Source organism: Adiantum capillus-veneris, chromosome 4, assembly GCF_014529385.1.
Source record: "Adiantum capillus-veneris isolate H3 chromosome 4, ASM1452938v2, whole genome shotgun sequence".
Taxonomy (NCBI): domain Eukaryota; kingdom Viridiplantae; phylum Streptophyta; class Polypodiopsida; order Polypodiales; family Pteridaceae; genus Adiantum; species Adiantum capillus-veneris.
This window is the reverse complement of record NC_140934.1, coordinates 36,475,348-36,497,327: the sequence shown is the minus strand read 5'-3', so window position 1 is coordinate 36,497,327 and position 21,980 is coordinate 36,475,348. Positions and strand designations below refer to the sequence as shown.

Here is a 21,980-nt window from a genome sequence, read left to right as displayed (position 1 = left end):
CAATGGTTGGAGGGCTACATAAAGACATTTCTCAAAAACAAGCAGTCTAGTGTGCAGCGTGTAGCAGCCAACCAGGTCAAAGATCCAGAAAGGAGCTACCGCGGTGGAAACATGGCAGACGCGGAGCGGGAGTGGGCAATTTAAGAGAAGAGCGATCAAGTTGCGACGGGATCATCATACAGACAACAACGCGAGGCTCGCACAAGACAAACTCCCACGCACTATGGCTAAGGAGGCAAGGGAGCTTGAAAGGATAAATATGTAAGAGTAATTGAATTATAATGTCGATCGGTGATTATAATGATTGTAGTTAATGATTTGGTATTGTTATTGCTAACTTAGGAAAATATCCCTCTCTCTTGACCGACCAGAGAGATGGTCAAGTATTGGGAGCGACATACAGAATTTGATACTTGGCGATGGTTGTACAAAAACAACCACATCTCTCACGAGCAATCAGACGCGGTGGTTGGACCACTACAAGCGGTAAGTTTAAACAAGTAATTTTGTATCAATTGTTTTGAGCTGTTGATAATTGTTGAATTTGGTTTGGGTTTATGTTTCAGTTCTTTGGTATTTTTTATACTCTTCCAAAAGACAATTGATGTTTCATTGTTTTATGCATGTCAAAAATAAAGGTGCTCATTTGGGCCACCCAAAATGGGTGGCCCAAATGAGCACCTTTATTTTTGAATTAGCGTGTAGCGGAATAAGCGCGGTAATAAACACGACATCTGAAGTGATAATACCTACGGGTATATTGTCATGACTATTACCGCGCTTATTGCTGAGAAACCACTACCGCATACATAACGGCGGTTATTGCCACCCCCGCTGATTTTTCTCTCCTTTTTCTTTTGTTTTTCTACGGCAATGTTAGCGGTTATAGACAACTCCTCTTATAGTGTAAGAGAGAGAAAATAAGATATGACATTTAGTAGGATTGTACACAAGATGGGAATCTGAGATGTGATGGTAATGAATACCTATAGAGATTTAAAGGCTGGATTGTAACATCATTATTTCATAACACAATAACATTTTATGTCTTTTGGAACCATTAATAAACATAAAAGTCAATGCCATATCACCCTCAAGAGAACAGACAAGCGGAGAGCCCAAATAATGTTTTATGTACAGTGCTCACCACAATTATAGATGAATCAAGAGAAAACTAGGACTAGAAGCTACATTTAGCTCTTTAGGCATATTGGGTAGCATACAAAACAAAACTCACAACAACACTCTCAATTTGGTATTTGGGAGAAATGTCATATTGCCCATAGAATTCTTAGTTCCCACACTAGGAGTAGCCAAAAATTTAGGATGGATTGGACATGAATGGTCAGAGATGGCTATTTGATTAACGAGGTTAGATGAATTAAACTTAGGCTATTGCAACCATATATACACAAAAACAACAAATTAAAGATTTTCATGATCAACACATAATAAACGAGGATTTTCAAAAGGGGGACTATGTATTGGCCTATACCTTGAATCATCACTCCAAGAAATTGAAAAAGCAGGGAAATGGCCCATTTGTGATCAACAACATATCACCTAGTGTAGCCTGATGTCTAACTGGATCAATGGTTGCAGCTTAAAGAGATCATTTACCACTCACTACTGACATGCTTCATCAAGGAAAGAAATGGAAGCAGATTTATCAAGCCATCCTAGACCATGCCCAGGAGGAAGCAAAGTTGCTGATTTTTACATCGTAAAGAATGGCACAACACAACTCCAATTCGACAATTAAAAACCCCATCTCCTCCTATCGAGGCAATTTAGAGAGGGCCAGATTGTCTTGATGGTATGGATATACGGATCAATATATAGCTAACACATGGATCAAAAGAAAGAGAACTTGTAGATATGGATGCACATGTCAATTCCATGAAGTATTCGACATACCTCAAGCTATCAGATGAGATATTTATACCAATAAAGATCGAGCTGAGAGTAGCCAACAAAGGCACAATGGTCAGCTTAGGACAGGCTAACATATCATTCAACATTGACGCAATCACTATCCACCTCAACTCCACATAATGGACGACAATGATCTCAATGAAGCACTTATCTTAGGAGTCTCATGGTGGATGCAAACGTACAAGGCCATTCAAGATTGGAAATATGACACCCTAAAGTTCAATCTTAAGGGCACCTCGTATGTCACTTCGTTGGCACCAACATATCATTTTTGGAATTTGGACCAAGTACAACTAGAATCACACTTTGCATTGCGGCCTATATAACCTCACAAATCCAAGGAAAATAAATCAAAAAATTTTGGATAAAGAAATCAATAATGACAACAAGCTTGAAGCAGATGTGGCTACCCAAGCCACCAAATTCAAATGAGCCTTTCATCTCAATCCAGCCACATTCCATAGGAAACAAATCCCTCAATGTGGTTATACTTGGAGTAAGAAATCCACACAGGACACCAACACTTTATTTAATTAACCCAAGTATAAATAGATTTCAGAATCCAAATCAGCCAAACCACCAACCTCCAATAAACCAACTTGGCAATAGAGACCCAGGCAACCAAAACGACAACAACCTTGGCAATCTCCAAAACCAAACTACACATGGGTACAAAAAGCTATGCCTAGCGAAATGATTACCAACCAAAAGTACTCACAAAACCAACCATCAAAGAATGAGCGTGCCATTTAGAAAATCTTTTTTTCGAACAACACAATTTAGATAGAACCTTGCCAATGAAAACCTTTGCACAATTGGTTCATTATCTGCCTAATGCACATCATATTGTTACCCAACTCATGTCTTCCTTACATGTAATACGACCACATTCCACGGCCTTGCATAGACATGCTATTTGTGCCCAAGCACATTGCACAAACCTTCGTCTGGGATGACTCGGGATGGGAAGTGGGGAGTAATAGTAGCTTGAGAAGCTTGTTGCAAGATCTAAAGCTGCAAGATGATGAGTGTTTTGTCGCTAAAATGTTTTTTTTTTCTTTTACTAATATTTAACTGTTATTAGGCATAGTAATGAGCCATAACAACAAATCTCAACAGACATGATGTCCAGAATTAGAGTATGTATATATGAGTGTATGGAATAATTTTGGCTAAACTTTTGGCCAAATAATACAAATTTTTAGTAATTTTATTATCTTTTTAAACTAAGGATAAAAAATTAATAAACAAAGCTAGAAAATGAGGAATGAAGTTTTGAAAACAAACATTTGAATCTACAAAGCAAGAGCTTTGAGCATGTCAAGTTTGAAAGAAGTTGGCACAAGTCAAGAAGTTTTTCAAAATCAGGGAACATTGATGACCGGGAATGCAAATGATGATCCGTTTGAGCCGTAGATGGTATGACATGAAACATGTGAGGAAACAAGGTAAGAATACACTCAACGCTCTGGGTAGGTAGGGAGCAAATAGGAAAAATTGGGAAGGATAGAGATCATTTGCATTCTATCACACACACACACACACACACACACACACACACACACACACACAACTTTGGTGAGGTAGAACTAGCTACTGTTTTTTCATCTACTACGGACACTCATAGGCCTCTTACCCCACCAGATTTCATAGGTATGAACCTTAACTAAGCAAGATCAATTTTGAATGGTTCAAAAATCATCAAAATATCTGCACAGATCAAATGTAAGATAGGGATTTTACAAATTTTTAGGGGCCCATCGAGATATCAAATGATATCGAGATTCAAAAATATTTTACCAGTGAATTCCCCACAAAGGGCAAAATCTTGCCATGCAACCACAGTCCACAAAGAGGGTGGAACATGGATCGTGCCCATTGCCAAAATCAATTATTTTTTTGGCTGTGAGATCCGCACAACAACGCCTAACCATTGCTCTAGAGAGATTTCAAATGTTGCTTGTGATCCATGTACCCTACAATTCAAGATATATGTGTGCAAAATTGGGCCCACAACTAGATAGCACATTGGGGGTCGCACCCTGCAAATTTGAGAGGAAATGTACATAGGACAACCCCAAAACCTTGGTAAAACAAAAAACCGGTTTGCAAATTGAGATTTTAATTTAGAAAAGATATGATATTTAGTGGGGTGTACACAAGCTGGGAATTTGAGATGTGATGGTAATGAATACCCATGGAGATTTAAAGGATGGATTGTAACATCATTATTTCATAACACATCAACATTGTATGTTTTTTTGAGCCATTACTAAACATAAAAGTCAATAAAGTACATGTCTTAATTCGATTGTCAAGTACATTATTTGTTGTTGGCTTCTTAAAAAGTGGTAGACATGGTTAAAAGATGTATGAAGGAAGTGAAAAATAAGCTACTTCTTCCCATCAAGCATGAAATTCACATGAATGGCCTGGAACATCAATAATCATAAATTAGAAACACTATAAAAATCTCATCAATATTATCATTAAAAGGTTTAACAAATATATTGCATCAATGAGGCTTCAAGTAAAGCTTACATCAAGAGGTGAAGGGAACAAAACTCCATTGGCTTCTAGTATCAGACGAAGTTGTAGCTTCACGTAAGGTAAGAGGATGATTATAAGCTGCTTTTTGGTACTCTTTGTCCGGTGGAAGAAACCAATGTAGTTTGCTATCACTATTTGGAAGATTTATGGCAAGGTATCTCTGTCCATTACTCAATGATCGATCCTCGGACCAGACAAAGTTGTAATCAAGAGGATCAAACTCTGTTAACATGTACATATTCATTTATTGAAATGTGATAAACAATTGGTGGCTCACATATCAAATATTATTCATAATTAAAACTATAGGTTAGCATGAATAGGAAGTGCAGTGGGCTATGTGATCTCATATGATTATTCAAGAAATAAGAAAATGTAAACCATACCTTATCTCCTGGTTTTGTGGATCCTTTTAAAGCTTTTCCATTCATCTTACTAATGATAAAGAATGAAGAGTTGGAATCTTCGAGTGGACTCGCAGCAAGCACTTTATACCAAACCTAAGGCCATCATCAAGTAATATGTCTAATTATGTGTACAATGGTGGAGTGTGTAAATAAAAATATAAAATCATATCTAAAAATTTACTTTCATAATCCCGATGTTCGAAATGCTCTAGCTATACATCTTAACATGACAACATAATCAGGTTAATTTGACAAAGTTGTCACACGTCATCTTGAGATTAATGAGGCCCATCTAATCAAATTTTGAAGAAGAGGTGGAAAAAAATGTCTGACATGTATAGGTATGTTTCTAGTCTTAACGTTCTATTTAAAATGTCCCTATTTCTTTACGTGGGTGAATACTTGAACACATTAGTGTCAAAATATAAATGTGAGGTACACCCTCAATGCTTGCAACAAGTTCAAGATTCAACTAGAGACGCTTCTCAAGATTGCCCCCTAGTCAAAGAATGGTGGCATCAATTGATGCATGATTTTTACTACTACAGAGTTTAGAGTTACTCAAGTTGAGATCCTCCTCACCTTTGGGACCATAATGAATCTGTAGAAGAATTTGCTTGGACTATTTTCGTGACATATCAAATACAAATTAATTTGTATGGCTAGCCAAAAACCATATGTAGCTAGTTCCATCATTAGATTGCAGTTTTGGAAGTTGATGGAAGTTTTCGTTGATCACTCTTAAACAGAAGATCATTAAGACGCTAAATAACATACATGACAATTTGTAACATATAACATAGCTAGTTTTTTAATTCTTTAAGATAAAAAGTGTTTACTTCATAGGGTTGATAACATGGAAAGAGTTATGTACTAGGGTAAAGACCCCAATAGAAAACCGCCCCCGGAATGGAGGACACAGTTGCTGTCTGCATAAGGATAATCTCGCACCGGAGATGAGACAAGCAAGCGCTAGTGGTGGCTGGGTGGTTTAAAGCAACACTCTATGCATCTTGGCCGTCTGATGAGGAGTTCAAACCCCCGTGGCGCAACAGCTGCTTTCATGCCCATGAGTGGTTCACATTATGCTCCACTTTTTGATACACACAGTTTGCATTTCGCCGTCATTCTGCGTCTGTGTTTCTCTGTCGCGATTCAAATTTTGCTGCGTATAGGGTTTTTGCTCCACTTTCAAACGTGCCTCTCCAAGGCGAAAACGATGCAGCATCGTTTGTGAACGATGCATCCTCTCTTAGGTGGCCTTAAGTTGGGGGTTTTACCCTACCTCTTGCACTCCATTAGTGTTTGCTTGATTGACTCCAACTACTCCAAGCTAGTTATTGAAAGAGCACCAGAGGTGAATGTTACATCCGTATGAGGTGGCTTAGCAACAAGAATCTGGCTAACCCATTGTGATTGGAGAATATAGGCCTTTGGAACTGGAGGCATGACAATACATTAGTTGATTTGAGTCTTTCATAATTTATTATATGTGAACCCTCTGTATCAAGTGTGTTTAAGGTCCTTGTATATACAGTGGATCGTTCATGAAAAAACCCAATGTTCTACTATTCAACCTAGAAATAATCCCCTTGAATGATATCCTTGATACTGATATCCATTATTTCAAGCCCAAGTGAGGAAATGAGAGAGACAACGGGGAGAGATCAAGTTACCGAAAGCCTCGAGGGTCCACGTCCCTGTAGCAGAGGAGGAGGAGGCGTTGAGAATGGCAGCAACACCATCGCCTGGTTTTGGAGCGGACGTCCCAATGCCAAGCCTCAAGGGCATCTGAAGAGCCACCGAGAAGATGGTCACGTACTCCGACGAGGAGGAAACTGCGCGCAGTGTCCACGCGGTGGTCAGGGTGGTGTCTTTAGAGCGATCGTACTCAGTGAAGAGAGACACCTACACAATCAATATTACTTCTCATGCCTGATACTAAATCGAGATCATATAAACCTATGAGCTCTACTGATCCCAAGCTAGGCGCTCTTCTGTTGGTGAGGGCTCTACTGATCCCAAGCTAGGCTCGTAATGGGAGGTTCAGAATGATATCATTAGCTGTGAGTGATGTACGTAACAGTAACAGCACATGAGAAGGCGCGGCATCGGCGTCCGCTTTGAGAGCCACCTTAGAGCCCTTGTTGATGAGGGCAAACGCTGGATTGCCTGCCTTGTCCTCCGTAAATCTCCACCAGTCGTCCTTGTACCACACCTGCAACTCGTGCAGTCTCAGTCTCTCTCTCTCTCTCTCTCTCTCTCTCTCTCTCTCTTACACACACACACAGACATGAACACACACATTTCACACACACTCCTTCATTTATACCTGAAATGGGTTATCAATGTATCCCTGGTATTGGACTGAGGATATCGTATAGAATACAGGTGCGGCCATGATTCTAGGCTAATCACTACAAGTTTTAGAACTTTTCACTAGTTGGGAAAAAGGGCCCCTTTTTCCACTCCTTTTTACACTTCATCGAAGAATTTTGGATGACGTATAAAAGTTTCACGATTAAAAAAATAGAATTCCCATAAAAAAAATGAACTTTTGTATAGTGAAAGTTGACTTTTCCACTCGCTTTTGGAACAGTCACGGCGCCGTGACTGTTCCAAGAGCGATATTTTTTTTTTTTCAATAGAAAATCAGATTTTCACGCTCAATTTTTTCTCGCTTGCGCGTATGAAAATGTCGTTTTCCCACACAGTGGGTGTGAATCTCAATTTTCTCACTCTTTTTCACAGGTGCGAAAAGCTCTAAAACTTGTTGTGAATGTGTGTGTGTGTGTGTGTGTGTGAGAGAGAGAGAGAGAGAGCTCTTATAAGTTATGCCTTCTAACAGCAGAAACTCGGATATGCTGTAAGGCTACTTATCGCGACTTGGAAAGCTAAATCGGCTTCGTCCTACGATGGTGCTTTTCCAAGCTTTGCACAATTCCATTTAGCAGTGCATGGAGAGAACAGCAAACATGTAATCAACAATCTACGTTGCAGGGCCAGGGAGCTCATCTCTCCAAATGCAATCACCTATGCTTGCATCTTGAAGGCACGTGGCAACTTCGAAGACGCTGAGATGGGCAAAAGAGCTCATGATGATATTGTTAGTTAGGGACTCTTGAATAAAACATTATGCTTGGCATTGCCAAATGTGGATAAACATTGATATGGATAAACAAATTTGCGATGATATTGTTAGTCAAGGATAAACAAATTTATGATGATATTGTTAGTTAGGGACTCTTGAATAAAACATTATGCTTGGCATTGCCAAATGTGGATAAACATTGATATGCGAAACTAGTCAAGACATTGATATGGATAAACAAATTTACGATGATATTGTTAGTCAAGGATTGCACAAAAGAGAAGTTGTGCTTGGCATTGTCTTGGTCGACAAGTATGCCAAATATAGTGTACTTCAAAAAGCACAGAAAGTGCTTGTGGAGCTTCTTGTATAGAATGTCGACTCTTGAAACACACTAACTGCAGGATATGTAGAACAGGGGTAGGTCCAAGAAGTGCGATGTACTTCAAAAAACACTAGGAGCTGACTATCCTGAATGTCAAGTCTTAGAATGCACTCATTGTGGGATATGCCAAACATGGGCAGGGCCAGGAAGCTCTGGACTGTTTTTAGTTGATGCAAAGCAAGAACACCTCTCCAAATCCAAGCATAGCATCTATGCTTGCGTCTTGAAGGCATGTCACAATTTGGAAGACACTAAGATGGGCAAAGAACTCATCGTGATATACTATTTGCTGAAAAAAATTCTTCAATAGTATTTTACTATAGCTTGAGAAAATAAATTGTCACAACAAGGCCAACCAAGCTTGTCAATGAGATTGTAGCTAGCAGATGATGGCCAGATGCAATCAAAAACGAAGTTGAGGGCATGTGGATTACCTTTACATGGTTGGCCTAAGGCCTTTTTATCAAATGAGCCACCAAACTCCTCCACATTTTTGAGTTCTCTGACGTCAGATCAGGGTCATCATATATGTCCTACGATCAATCGAACAATGGAAAATTTGCACAGCTTTTCAACCCCAATTGCATACATGTTTCTCAATATCGGTACGTGTTAATCTAAGGCTTCTCAAAATGTCAACTCAAGGGCACAAGAAGTACCATTCTTTTCTTCTCTTCGGTTGAGGTGTAGGCCACCATCTTCGGCACTGAGAAAGTTGGTTCTCTCTCTCTCTCTCTCTCTCTCTCTCTCTCTCTCTCTCTCTCTCTCTCTCTCTCAGCAGGAGGGTCTAGGAGCACCGACAATGATTGAATTGTCAAGATTATTTCACAATGGCATATCATAACACTAGTTGCTGCAACACCCATGCCATCACTTGACAACCGGATCCCCTACATGCTCTCCTACACTAGTGCCAAGGAAAAAAAAATTTCTTTATGATTGGACAAGTACAAGCACCCACTAGAAGGATTTGTACCAAGTCAATAGTTGGTTACTTCAAGAAGATGTATATTCAAGATGGCAATCCGTTATTATCGCATACATTACCAGCATTATTATCTCAAACATTACTGCCCTTGCTTTGGCACTAAATATTCAATTTTGGGTACTTCTGTCTATCTAATATTTAAAAAAAAGAAGGAAAATATATTTATCATAAAGAATGGACAAAAAATGGTATTGAGGCATGAAACAATGGTTATTTGGATGGCTTATTCTTGCACAAGGCATCGTGTTGCTCCATCCCCAATGATGGCATGTACAAATGTGAGTTGTGAAGCCACTTGATAGTTTGTTCAACAGAGCTTTTCTTTTCCAAAAGAATCATCCTTTGAAACTAGATTTATTGGCTTTTATACCTAGGGCTTTAAAAAATGGCCAATGGTTGGCTACTTTGGGTCTTTAGTACATAATTTGACATTTACAGCTCAACTCAAGGATCTATAGGTCTAGGATCAAAATAAATAGACTCATTTACATAGTTTCCCAAAAAATATGATACAATATGTGAAAAATGTGGCTTTGGATTGTGTGTCTGACTAGGAGGGTGCCTATAAGCTGTTCTAGCCAAACAATTCCCCCTTCCTAGCCGATGCACGTTGGTGCAAGCAAAGTTGGTTCGAGCTAAAAGTGGTTCCAAGTAGTGCAAAGGGTGCCTACAAGTGTGAGGTCAAGTGTTAGAGCTGGTATGCAAGGCCTAGGTAGGCAAGGGATGGTGAAAATGTATGTATGATGTGGTTTTTTGGGCCCAAAAGGGCTCAAGAAAGGCCAAATTGGGGAAGAGGGTTCAAGTGCTGGAAGGGCCATTCTAATGCTCGAGAAAGTATAGACCATATTAGGTATTTTGGTAGAAATCCCTCATTAATTATGGGAATCTCCAAATCGACCAAGTTCGTGTAATTTGGGAAATTTTCACTTAAAGTGGGAAAAAATGAGAAGTTATCAATGTATGGTTGGTAAAAAGAGTGAAAATCTTATAGAATTGTGGTATTCATAAAAACCAGAACATGAGTACACACAACACATGAATTTGAAACAATACTATTGATTAAATAAAACAAAGAAAGGTACATCTAAAGACCATGTTTTCAAAATTGACTATTATAGTCACAATAGAAGCTGCACATAATCCACTGAAAATTTGATATTGTATCCAAACTTTGATCCAAGCGTGATTGATGTGCACAATTGAGGCCTGCTTTTGCTTTTACATAATGCCTTTCTAGGATCTTAAGTCTAGAAAATTGTCCTTCTTTGCTAGGTCTCCAGGACCAAACAATTGTATCTACAGTTTCCCACACTTGTGGGTCCTTATAGTTGACAACCCAAAAATATTTTCAAAAGTTCGTGTAAGCTTGAGCATCTGTCATCCCATCCTTTCTCGCGCAAGGTGCCAAATATTGAATCAAAAGTTTTCTATAGTTTGGTGATGTAGGCTCATTATCAATGTCGGATAAAGCCATTGCAAGCCAAATCGAGTAGATTTCAGTGTCACTTGGAACTAGCATATCAAAGTCACCTTGGTGCACATCAGTCATATGGTCAAAATCTTCCCTTGTTCTATCCCGTTGAGGACGACAAAAATGATCATACAGCTCTTTAAGGCCAAGGAATCTTTCAGCTTTGTGTTGTAAATTCATTGTAGTCCTTTGTAGGAGAATATTCTTGAGCTTTTGGCCAAAAATTTTCATACAAGACTCCCTATGATATAATTACTTTTCCAATCTCATCAATTACCTTACTCCAATTATCTATCATAGGTCTATAATATCGTGGCACACTTGAACCATTCCCTAAATTTTTCCAAAACCTTATATAATTCCTCCCCCTGAAATCACTTCTTCATGAGCCTTGACATACTCCGTCATTGGTACCAAAGGACGTGGATCTCCATGTGGTAACATTGGTTTGCCTTCTGTATCTATTTTCCAAAGACAAATACTTCCACTCCAACTTGACATACCTGCATGTGCTTTATATTGCATCATTGGTGTCTCCTCTTGCATAAAAAACATAAATTGAAGTGGTTTGGAATGTCCAACAAGTATGTCTTGTCCATCACAAAGATAACCATCACAATATTGCTTGAAATCAGGGAGCTATGTAAGAAGAAATGGAGATGGAGATGAAGATGAGCTATTTCGTAACGTATCCATCAAATGCAGCAAAGTATATGCTTGGGTTACTCTCAGTTTATCTAAAAACCTACCGAGCATGGTATCTATGTCCTCATGTGTATGCCCGACCATCAAAACTCCTAGCTAGATAGTTTTGTAAACCCCTCTACAACAAGCAAACAAATAGTCCAATAAATATCAAATTTTTTTTCCCCCTACACAATTATCTAGCTATAGTAGCAAGTTCTCTGGTAGCTTTTGAAATGTTGACCTTCATTTCTCTTCTGCAGTTTCTGATGGTTGCACAATGGGCTCTTTTCCATCACACAAGTTGTGGTAGTCCAAAGCCTCCCTTAAGTTCAAAGCATGTAGAAGTGAAACACTACTCCTTGGAAGTCCATTTGTTACTAGATCCCCAAGAGGATGCTTATCTATCCTCTCTAGGTTATGTAAAAAAATAGCAATTGAGCCAATTGTAAGATTTGGATCATCTGGCCACAAACTATTCAAGAAAAAGTGTCTGTAATGACTTTCTCCATGTCCATGAGTTATCATACTTATCAATGCCACCTGCAAATCATATCCTAAATCCACACCCTTAGGAACAATACGTAATCGAGGAATGAAATTCTTCTTTTGATCCATCTTATCATGAATTATACACACATATTTTTGTGGTTGAGTTTTTGATTATGTGCGCCATGCATAATATAAGATCCTACAGCTCTTTTGTTGTGCCATGTGGATTTCTGTCTCTCTCTCTCTCTCTCTCTCTCTCTCTCTCTCTCTCTCTCTCTCTCTGTGTGTGTGAAGAGAAGAGCTCTCTCTTCAATAGAAGGTTTAGCATCTAGCCTTGCTTTGATCGAACTACAAATATTGCTCTTCTCTTCTCTGAAGAGAAGAGCTCTCTCTTCAAGAGAAGGTTTAGGTTCTAACCTTGCTTTGATTGAACTACAAATATTTCACTTAGAGAACTCACTCGTCTTTGTTAAAGTGACGTGTAAGTATTTTTTGTTCCAAATTCTACTGAAAGAGGACTGGGATAACTTCTTCTCATAGCCCATTTGGTCAAGTGTCATGTTGATTTTGTTTAAAATACCTACTTGATTCTATGTTGATGGAATCACTAATTGAGTCTCTCTTGAGCCATCTAGAAGTGTTTTACTTCTATGTGCCATCTTCTTAGAGGTTTTATCGACAAACTCGTTTAGCAATGCTCTTGCTAAACTGGTATATTGAAGTCCTCTTCTCCATGTATATGTGTTTCCATGCACATATTGACGCACACCATTTTCAATTTTTTTCCTTGTAGCAGTAAAATGATGTCTTTGGTATTCCATGTAGCTCATACCATACTCTACGACACACAATAGAGCCATTTAGCCTGACTTGATATCGCATCTTCTCATCTTTCGAATGCAAATAGAAAGAACATCATAAACATAATTAGTGCATGCTTTCTAAGACTATCTCCAAAGTTCTTTGCATAACCCTGTCACCATATCACAATCTGCAAAGTGACAACAGTTTTGTCCACAACAATCAATGTATGAAACCCTTTGAATTGACTCGAATGAGAGATAAAAGGAAGCAGCTGGTGCCGCTTTTGCTTTTTGAGTCTTTTTGATGAATGTGTATCGTCTCTTCCTTGACAAAGGGACAATGTTACTCCCATCAAGAATTTTTCCAACATTATCATCTTTGGATACATCCTCACATCTATCATGGATACCATCAATATGAACAAAGCGTTGTAATGGGATTCCATTCAACAATGTTGTCTGCTTGATGGGCCACTTTGGCAAAGTGATGCTACCCACTTCAACCATATTCTCAGTGATTGCATTTGCCCTTTCAATACCCACACACCCACAAAATCATTACGAAGTTTTTGAAAGTTGACATAATCATGTGGAAATGCATATAATATGGTGCCTTCATTTACAATCTGCATCATTGTGTCATCCTTTAATAGGACCCTCTGATTTCTCCAAAATTCTTGAATCAATGTTTCAAATTCTAGGCTTGTTATGGGTATTACATCTGTCACTAGAGGATCAGAATGATTCCCTTGTTAATCACCACTATAACTGTTGTTTTTTTCAATTAAATTATCATTTATTATGAAAGACTGTCAGAAAAGCTTAGGCCCAGGGGTTTAATGTTTACGTGATCATGTGAAATTTCATGTGATCACAATGTTTATTATCACATTCACATAATGACAATTAATGTGATCACAAAAAATCCCATAAGTTGTGACTTGGAAACCTACCAAAACCTCACCTGGTATATGTTTTCCTCGATGGGACCACCGAGAAACTATAAGAATGCTAAACTAAGCCCACCAAGAAGTGAAAAAATCCCAGTGAGCTTACAAATTTGGACAATTTCTATCGGTTAGGGAAGTCACGTGAATATTTAACGTGATCGTGTATTTTGAAAAGTGATTACTCAATGTTATTAATAAAATCCCTACTTAGGCCATCGAACGGTGTAGAACCACATCCTTCAAACATTCCTCTACTAGTATAGATACATTTCCTGGTCCTCTCTTTGTACCCCCACAAAAGGGAATCTCGATCTGTTCTACACACACAACCAATACCCTCAATTTCATCATCAAGTATCATATGCACGTTCTCTCGAGATTTGAAATCCATCCTGTAAGTTAAAAAGATGGTCTTGTCAAGTTCATAGTCATAAATAAATTTCCATTTTACAAAATACATGAGGGTTATAAGAATTATAACTCCACTTAGTCTCAAAGCAATGAGCCCAATCAAGTCTATGTTGGACAAGTGGTTAGCTCCATGCATCAATGGGGCTTAGCTTGGGTTCTCTCAAGTTCAAATTCCCCATGTTACAACATGCAAAAGATGTAGGTAGGTTGGACAAGTGGTAGCAGATATTGTGATTAAACCACCCTTGATACACCAATAGATGAAAATCTAGCAATGGAATCAATGTTGAACAAGTGGTGGCCCAACTAGTTGTTCTTGAAACCAAAACCCTCTTTCTTCGCTAGACTATAGCTTAGACAAGTGATGGACCTCGTTTTAATGCCATGTACTTTTAATGTCAATTCCCAAGGTAGACAATGAGAGGACCTTTATTCTTAATGTCCAGCCATTGCTTCTCAATGGAAGCAAGGTTGAATTGGACAAGTGGTGGATCTTGAAACCTAAACACCTTTATACAATTTTTAATAAACATCAAAGTTACGAAAGCTTTTTCATAGGGGAGAAGTTCTCAACGTGACCAAGCATGGAGTTTAGGCCATGAGCCGGGCTCCATCCAAAGGCACCTAGCGGCTATTGCTACCCTTGAATGGGTGTTATGAATAAAATCGTACTCAAGAAAAATATAAATTTGTGGAATGTGAATATATGTGTACACCGCATTGGGGGAAGAGAGAGAGAGAGAGAGAGAGAGAGAGAGAGATAGAAAGAGAGAGAATATATTGTCATTAAATATCTAATATCTAACCAACCTAAATGATTTTCTCATATTAAAATCATCATTTAATATGGGATAATAAATGGGAACAAGGATTAGAATATAGAAATGTGCTTACGGATCTATCTTAACACGAGGCCAATGGTAAAGGGGACCAAATAAGAGATGGTATGTCAAAGAGCAAGGTTAACTAAGGGCTGAGCTTGAAGTGGGAACCCGACCTAAACTTAAGCAAGCTAGGGCTATGCTTGAGGTGGGAACTCCACCTAAGGTGCTTGTCATGCTTGATGACTAAGGTACTTGAGGTACTTGTCATATTTAATGAGGAAGTTTCTTGAGAAGCTTCCTACACATGGGGGGTAAGATGCTTGAGTCAAAAAGAGAACCTACACACTTAATTAGGAAGTTGCTTGAGAAAATTTTTATGTATAAAAATCTCAAAGTTAGGGGAATTTTAAAAGAGCACATGGGACACATGTGAGACTCTCACTAAACTTAACCACATGGTGTGCTTGAATGCTATTGGTTGGGTTAAAGAGGCGTCCAATGAGCTTCTACTTCCATCTAACAAATATCTAGATATTTTCAAGCTCTCTCTCTATAAGGGGTAAGGAGAACACTTGTCAAAAGACTACCCATGTACTTGACTGCATGATGTATGTGATTGGCTAGGGGGAGAGGGGCCAATGAGCTTGCAGCATGTAGAAAGGTCACCACTCACCCAAAGCAAGGAGGGGGGGGGTTCTAGGGGGATATACTCCACACACGCACACTCATTTTGCAAAGCCATTCTCACTTGGTGAAAGTTGAGGAACACCACCTCCTTCTCCAAGCTTGTGAAAGCCTACACCAACACTCTTGGCTATGGAATGCAAATCCAACCAAGAGTCATGCTTTAATGATTAAGCTTGCCATCTTCTCCATCCTCATTACTATGCTATTATGTATGCTAGCAAGAAGAGTAATGATAAGTGAGGAACTATTTCTTTCTCTTATGGAATGTTTCTTCTTCCTCTTCCCTATCCTCATTCCCCGCGAGCTCTCTCCACCTTTGAAGGTGTTTGAGGCCTTGGGACTGAGGCTTGGGGTAGTTAATGCTTTCTTCAAGTTTATGTTATGCTTGTGATGCATGAAGATAATTTCCATATTCATTGCATCACATAGATTAAAAGGAACACAAGATTGTATTGTACCAAGTCTCTCTTGATGGGAGAAACTATAATACAAATGCCTATTGGAGGGGAGACGGGCTCCATATGAATCCGGTCCTCAACTATTGTCATGCTCTCTAAAATCTCTCTCTTGCAAAAGTATTGTTCATTCCAATTTAACTAAGTACCATGTTTATGTTGCTACCATCAATTGAGTTCAACCGCTATGCTCACAAAGAATCTCTCAAAAGTGCTTCACCTAATTTCCTAATTCCGCTACTCTCAAAGTTCATAGGCAATTTACATTACATTGATATCAGAGCATTTGGTTCCTCTTTTGTTGCTTAAGAAGATCGGTCCTTAACACTAGGTTGGTAACCTAACAGGACATAAAAGTGTCCTTTCAGGGTTTTGAAAAAAACCTCCAAGACCATAGTAGATCCACTCATTTTGTAAAATCCTTTCATGAGGTTATATTTCAAGGCCTACTACACATGGAAAAAATAAGAAACTTGTAAAATTTGTCATCTTTTGGTCACACCAAGCCTCCAAAGTTGATGGACCAGTACATTTTCATCAAAACAGTCATTTCTTACGTTTTGTTGCATAAAAATAAGATTAGGTATTTTTGTAGGACTTGAGATAAATTCCCTAGTTAACTTCAAAGGGTTGGTGATCTTTACATATGATTCCTTCTCACTCACCATTTTTTGTTTTGTCAAAAGAAATAGGTACAAAAAAGTTGAATTTTTATCATTCTGCAAACCTATCGTCAAAGTTTCTATAGCCACGCTCAATACAAATAATATTATATGCATATTTTCTTAGTTCCCTACTGTCCTTTAGGTTCATAAGGATCCATGGAGCATGTCAAAATAATAATACATATCTTACCAAGGGGAATCTTGGGGACAAAGATGAAGTGCTAAGTACAGCAAACATGAAAAAACTGGGTTCAACATTATGAGTTGTAGAATCCCATAGAAACTATTCAATATCTAGCCAAATTTGATCCTTATGACTAGATATGGTTACTACCTACAAAATGCATGTAGTTGTCACGAGAAACTAACAATATTGAAAAAGCTATACTTGATATACTAGAATGCTTTGTTTTCTTCTATAATTGAAAAAATCAACCATCGTTGTCTACTATGCAAAATAGGGTATTAGGTGCCCCAAAACTTAAGGAATATTAGCTTTATGTTACAATATGCGACATAGAAAATCAAAACTGCATTTGGATATCATGAAAGCCACCAAAGAAATCATAGAAGAGCTAAAATTGGCTAAAAAACAGGATTTGACCATTTTTGTAATTTGGTCATAACTTACAACTTTAACATTTATTTCTCCCTAAAAGCATCAGGACATGTTGAGGACTACTAAAGATAGTTCTCTAGCATTATGGACCTCACAAACATGAATTCTAGAGTGGTATAGTTGCAGAAAGTTGAAAAAAGCCAAAAACAGGACCCATTTTTTCACATAGTTTAGGTTGTGAAATGTTGTGCAAGGACAAGGTTAAAGATGGAATTGATATTCCAAAAAAATGTCGAGTTTTTTTCAGCTCATTAGACAACTTTCTAGACAGATAGCACCTCAAAATCCATTTTGAAACTCTTGACATAATTCAAGGAAAATGGTCACTTAACAGGACATAAAAGTGTCCCAAGACATTAAAGTGTCCCATTACCAACCTAGTGTTAAGTAGCCTATTAATGGTTGTTTTTGTTAATTATATTAGGGTAAGTGGGTATGGGATCTATTATCGGTTTTGTTGAGCCCACTATGTGGGATATGGAGCACACCTCGCGAGGTTTTGTCTTAATAATGGAGTCTTTTTAGACATGCCTAAGGATTTACCATTATTGAGCAATAAGAAGTCCGAAAGGAGCTATCCCTCGACAACTTCACTATGTTAGACTCACTCCACTACTCTCTATAATTAACCAATTCGAGCCGTGGGTGTAGATACTTAAGTGCCTATTTTCAAAGGCTAAGAGGAGTAGCAACTAAGGTTTTGAATTGCCAAAGCGTACACTAAGTAGACACATAAGTTTAATTAGCATGGATGACAATAACCAAGAGAGGAGAATGAACATTGACAACTTTGATTTTTCACATGAAGGTGCCAATGATGATGCCCCCATGTTTGTTAATTATCTTTTCACTAGGTTGCAAAAAGATATGGGCAACCCCACTTTGCAAGACAAAGTTACTCAAACAACGTCGTGCTTATGGGATTTCCTTTCCTCTCCAAGAGGAGAGAGAGTTTACGAGGCCTCTTGAAGAGACCCCCAAAAGAAGACTCTCTCCCATACAAGAGGAGGAATCCAAAGATCAAGAAAGCAATGCATCCATAAATTCCTCCAAAGATGTGGCTCCACGAAGAAGGAGGACTAAACGATCGCCAACTCCTCACAAGAGGAAACGGTTAACCCATAGTCCTTCTCCTCGTCACTCCAAAAGGGAAGACAGGAAACCAAGGAAGAAAAGGACAAGAAAGAGGTCACCCTCTTCTCCTTCTTCTTCACCTTCCTCCTCTACCGATGAAAGCTATGGCTATTCTTCTAGAGAATATAAGAGGGGAGGACATCGCAAATCTTACTCTGCATGGTGAAGGTCACAAAAGCTCAAGAAGTTCAAAGAGGGAGGAAAGAGTATCTCTTTTCTCACCTATGATGGCACCTTTGGTGCTACCGACAAAGTATTGGCCTTCATCCAACAATTTGATGCGGCCTTTAGAGACGAGGGCTTCACGGAGTCCTCCAAGCTACGCAATGTAGCTATGCACTTCCAAAACTTGGATCATCAATGGTGGGCTAGCCTTTGAGGCAATGGTGAAGCCCCAAAGACATGGAAAAATCTACGAGTTTCCATCATGGTTTAATTCCTTGCAAGTGATGCAAAGGACAAAGTGCTCACCGAATGGCGGAGTTTAAGGCTTCTCCCTCATGAGTCTATACAAAAATATGTGGACAAGTTTTTGGATTTACATCTCAAGGATACTGTCTTTCAAAAGATAAACTTTGCTAGGAGAAAACAACAATTCTATGTGGGATTACCTGAAGAGATAGCCGAGTATGTCAACTCTCAACCGCCTGACTCTATCAACAAAGTTATCCACCATACCATGGTTGCTTCATGCATCAATTTCCAACAAGGGGTTAGACAATATGTCAAACCCATGAAAAATAAAGACAAAAGTGATGCAAAGGGAAAAATTAATGCCCAAAATTTTTCCGACGGCCATTCCAACAATAACAACAACAATCGGTCCAAGGAGAAAGGAGTTAATTAACAAAGGTAAAAATAAACTCTCTCTTGAAGAGCTTGAAACCTTTCGCAAAGATCACAAATGTTTTAAGTGTTGGGATCAAGGACATGGCTATCGTTCTTTCCCCAAAATAAATGCTCGCAATGAGACTCCTAGAGCTTCCACTATCGAAGCTCCCAAAGAGGATACTCATTGCCGGGTGAAAGAATGGTTTGGTGGTACCAAAAAAGGACCTTTTTTTCTTCTACCTGGTTGGTACTTCTACATATGTCCACACTTTGGAGGGAACCTTTTTTTTCATCTATGTTAAAGAATGGTAGGAGGGAAATTTTTATGATTTAAACTTTCCATGAAAGAAAACGTGGGTGGGGCAATAAGTAATGTGAGTGGTGTTTTGAAACCATGCCAAAAGTCCCATCACAGACTGCGAGTGGCGCAGTTGCTCAACAAATTTTCCAGCTTCCGCCTTGCTCTCTTACTACGTCGCCTTCTACAAACCACTACAGTTGCAGGTAACAAGCTCCCCGGCTACTCACAATCAGGAAGATGAGGACACCATCGAGGAAATCAGCAGCCAAAGCGTCACCGGACAATGGGAAAAAGAAGAAGAGGACAATGGATGCAAAATCCCCTCGGAACATCGACACCCCAAATACGAGGGCTAGCAAGGGGGACTCCTTTGTGGAGAGGGAGAAACCTGTTGTGTCCATGGAGACTTCATTTAAGCCTGGGCCTCATTTTGCCGATGATGAGACTCCACAGTCATCTACAACATCTAAAGGTAGGTGCTATGAGAGCTGTGCGTTTTCTGGTGATTTACCATTTTATTTTCCATGCATGCAAGCTTCTACATGTCTTTTATCTGATGCGGTCTGCATTTTATTTTTTTGCATGCAGTAAGTACATGTGCATGTTTGGGATTTTCTTAGGAATTTAGGGTTTAGGAAAGCTACAAAGTTACATTTATAAGCCGCTCTTTAGATTGCTAACTTGCATGCATGCAAGTGCAAAAAATCAGTATATGTTGTGCATGAGCATAGCACAAAGTTGAAGCTCAGTAGGGATGTCAGCATAACCAAATTTGGTTAGTACCAAATTTGGTACTAACCAGTACCAAATTTGATACTAACCACTACCAAATTTGGCTTTGTACACAACTGAATTTTGCAATTGTCACCTGAATGAGATACATTCATTTCATTCCTTGTGTTTTGTTTTGCACAACTGAAATGAGGCATATAATGAGGGCATGTCTTTACTTGCGTGTTGTTTCCACATCGCAGAAAAAAACAAGATGGAGGAGTACCCAATCTTGACAAAGTTCTGCTATACAGCACAAGAGCTTCATGATGATTATGGATTGAGCATGGAGGGGGTGCTGGCAAAGGATCTTACGGAAGATGACATCCCCGATGACCAGTGGCTCACTGTATTCAGGCATTCCAGCCAGAAGAAGACAAAGATTTACTTAAATCATGTGCAGCCATGGCTTCAGGATGAATGCAGGTTCCTATTCCATAAGGTGTACCAAGCCCCACCATCATGTGGGGAGATCACTACAAAATTTGCCCGCTATTTTGCATATGATAAGTGTCATGCAGCCACAAAGGACCCTGCGGGCCACATGGTTGCATGGGCCGGGTTTGGTGAGAGTGTACTCAACATGTGTTCCTCCCGACTAGGAGCTTGGAAAAGAAGGTTGAGAATTGGAGAAAGGCAAACAATGAGTCCCAAGGAGGCCACCCGTCAAATACCAAGAAGCCCCGACTTACGCCAGTTGGTAGTATGCCCCCTACACAGAAAGTCCCCCCACAACGTCATGAGGAGAAGACACCTGATTATATTGCGGACCTTGAAGCTATGGTTGGGAGAGTCCCTCGGACATGTGTCGGGGTAGCCGATAGGCTAAAAGAGCTGACAATGTCTCTGAAGCAGAAGAAGGAAACACTCTTGAGGGCAGAGGGTTCCAATAAACTTGTCAAGCAGATTATGGATGACATCAAGGAATATGAGACCCAACTGGAAACACTGAGAGAGGCCAACACGGGCTATGATGCAGAAATCAATGTGATAGAAGTTGATTTGGTTGCCAGTCGAAGGATGCTACGTCGATACGAAATCAGTGAAGATACGTCATTGCTCGACAAGGAGATTCTAGAGCAACAGGTGCTGGTAGTTTTGGGAGTTTTTGGTAGAACTGTTTATGCTTGGTTTGGTGGGATTGGTAGTGTTAGGTACCTTTGGTAGAACTGTTTATGCTTGGTTTGGTGGGATTGGTAGTGTTAGGTACCTTTGATAGAACTGTTTATGCTTGGTTTGGTGGGATTGTTAGTATTAGGTACTCATGGTAGAACTGTTTTTATTCTAGGTAGTTTATGGTTTCCTTCTATCTTATGGTTTGGTATTTCTGGTACTATCACTACAAGAGGCTATTCATATTAGCGACGCTCACACAGCGACACTCAAAAAAAAAAATCCCGGCGTCGCTATGAGTGTCGCTATGAGCGTCGCAAATTTCTTTCGAAATTTGCGACGCTCATAGCGACGCCGACTGGGCTAAAAAAATAACATAGCGCGCCCAAAAACTCAGATCTCACATCTGAGTT

The 21,980-nt window shown here is 39.2% G+C and overlaps 1 protein-coding gene across 1 annotated transcript; it reads right to left on the bottom strand.

Moving 5' to 3' along the window:
• Window positions 1-4,477: 4,477 nt before the first annotated feature.
• LOC147458982 (uncharacterized) lies at window positions 4,478-7,293 on the bottom strand. Its single transcript, XM_086509743.1, is given in 7 exon segments — window positions 4,478-4,716; window positions 4,868-4,985; window positions 6,178-6,242; window positions 6,245-6,331; window positions 6,569-6,800; window positions 6,988-7,110; window positions 7,225-7,293. Coding segments are annotated over 7 exon segments (933 nt in total).
• Between the last annotated feature and the right edge of the window lie 14,687 nt (window positions 7,294-21,980).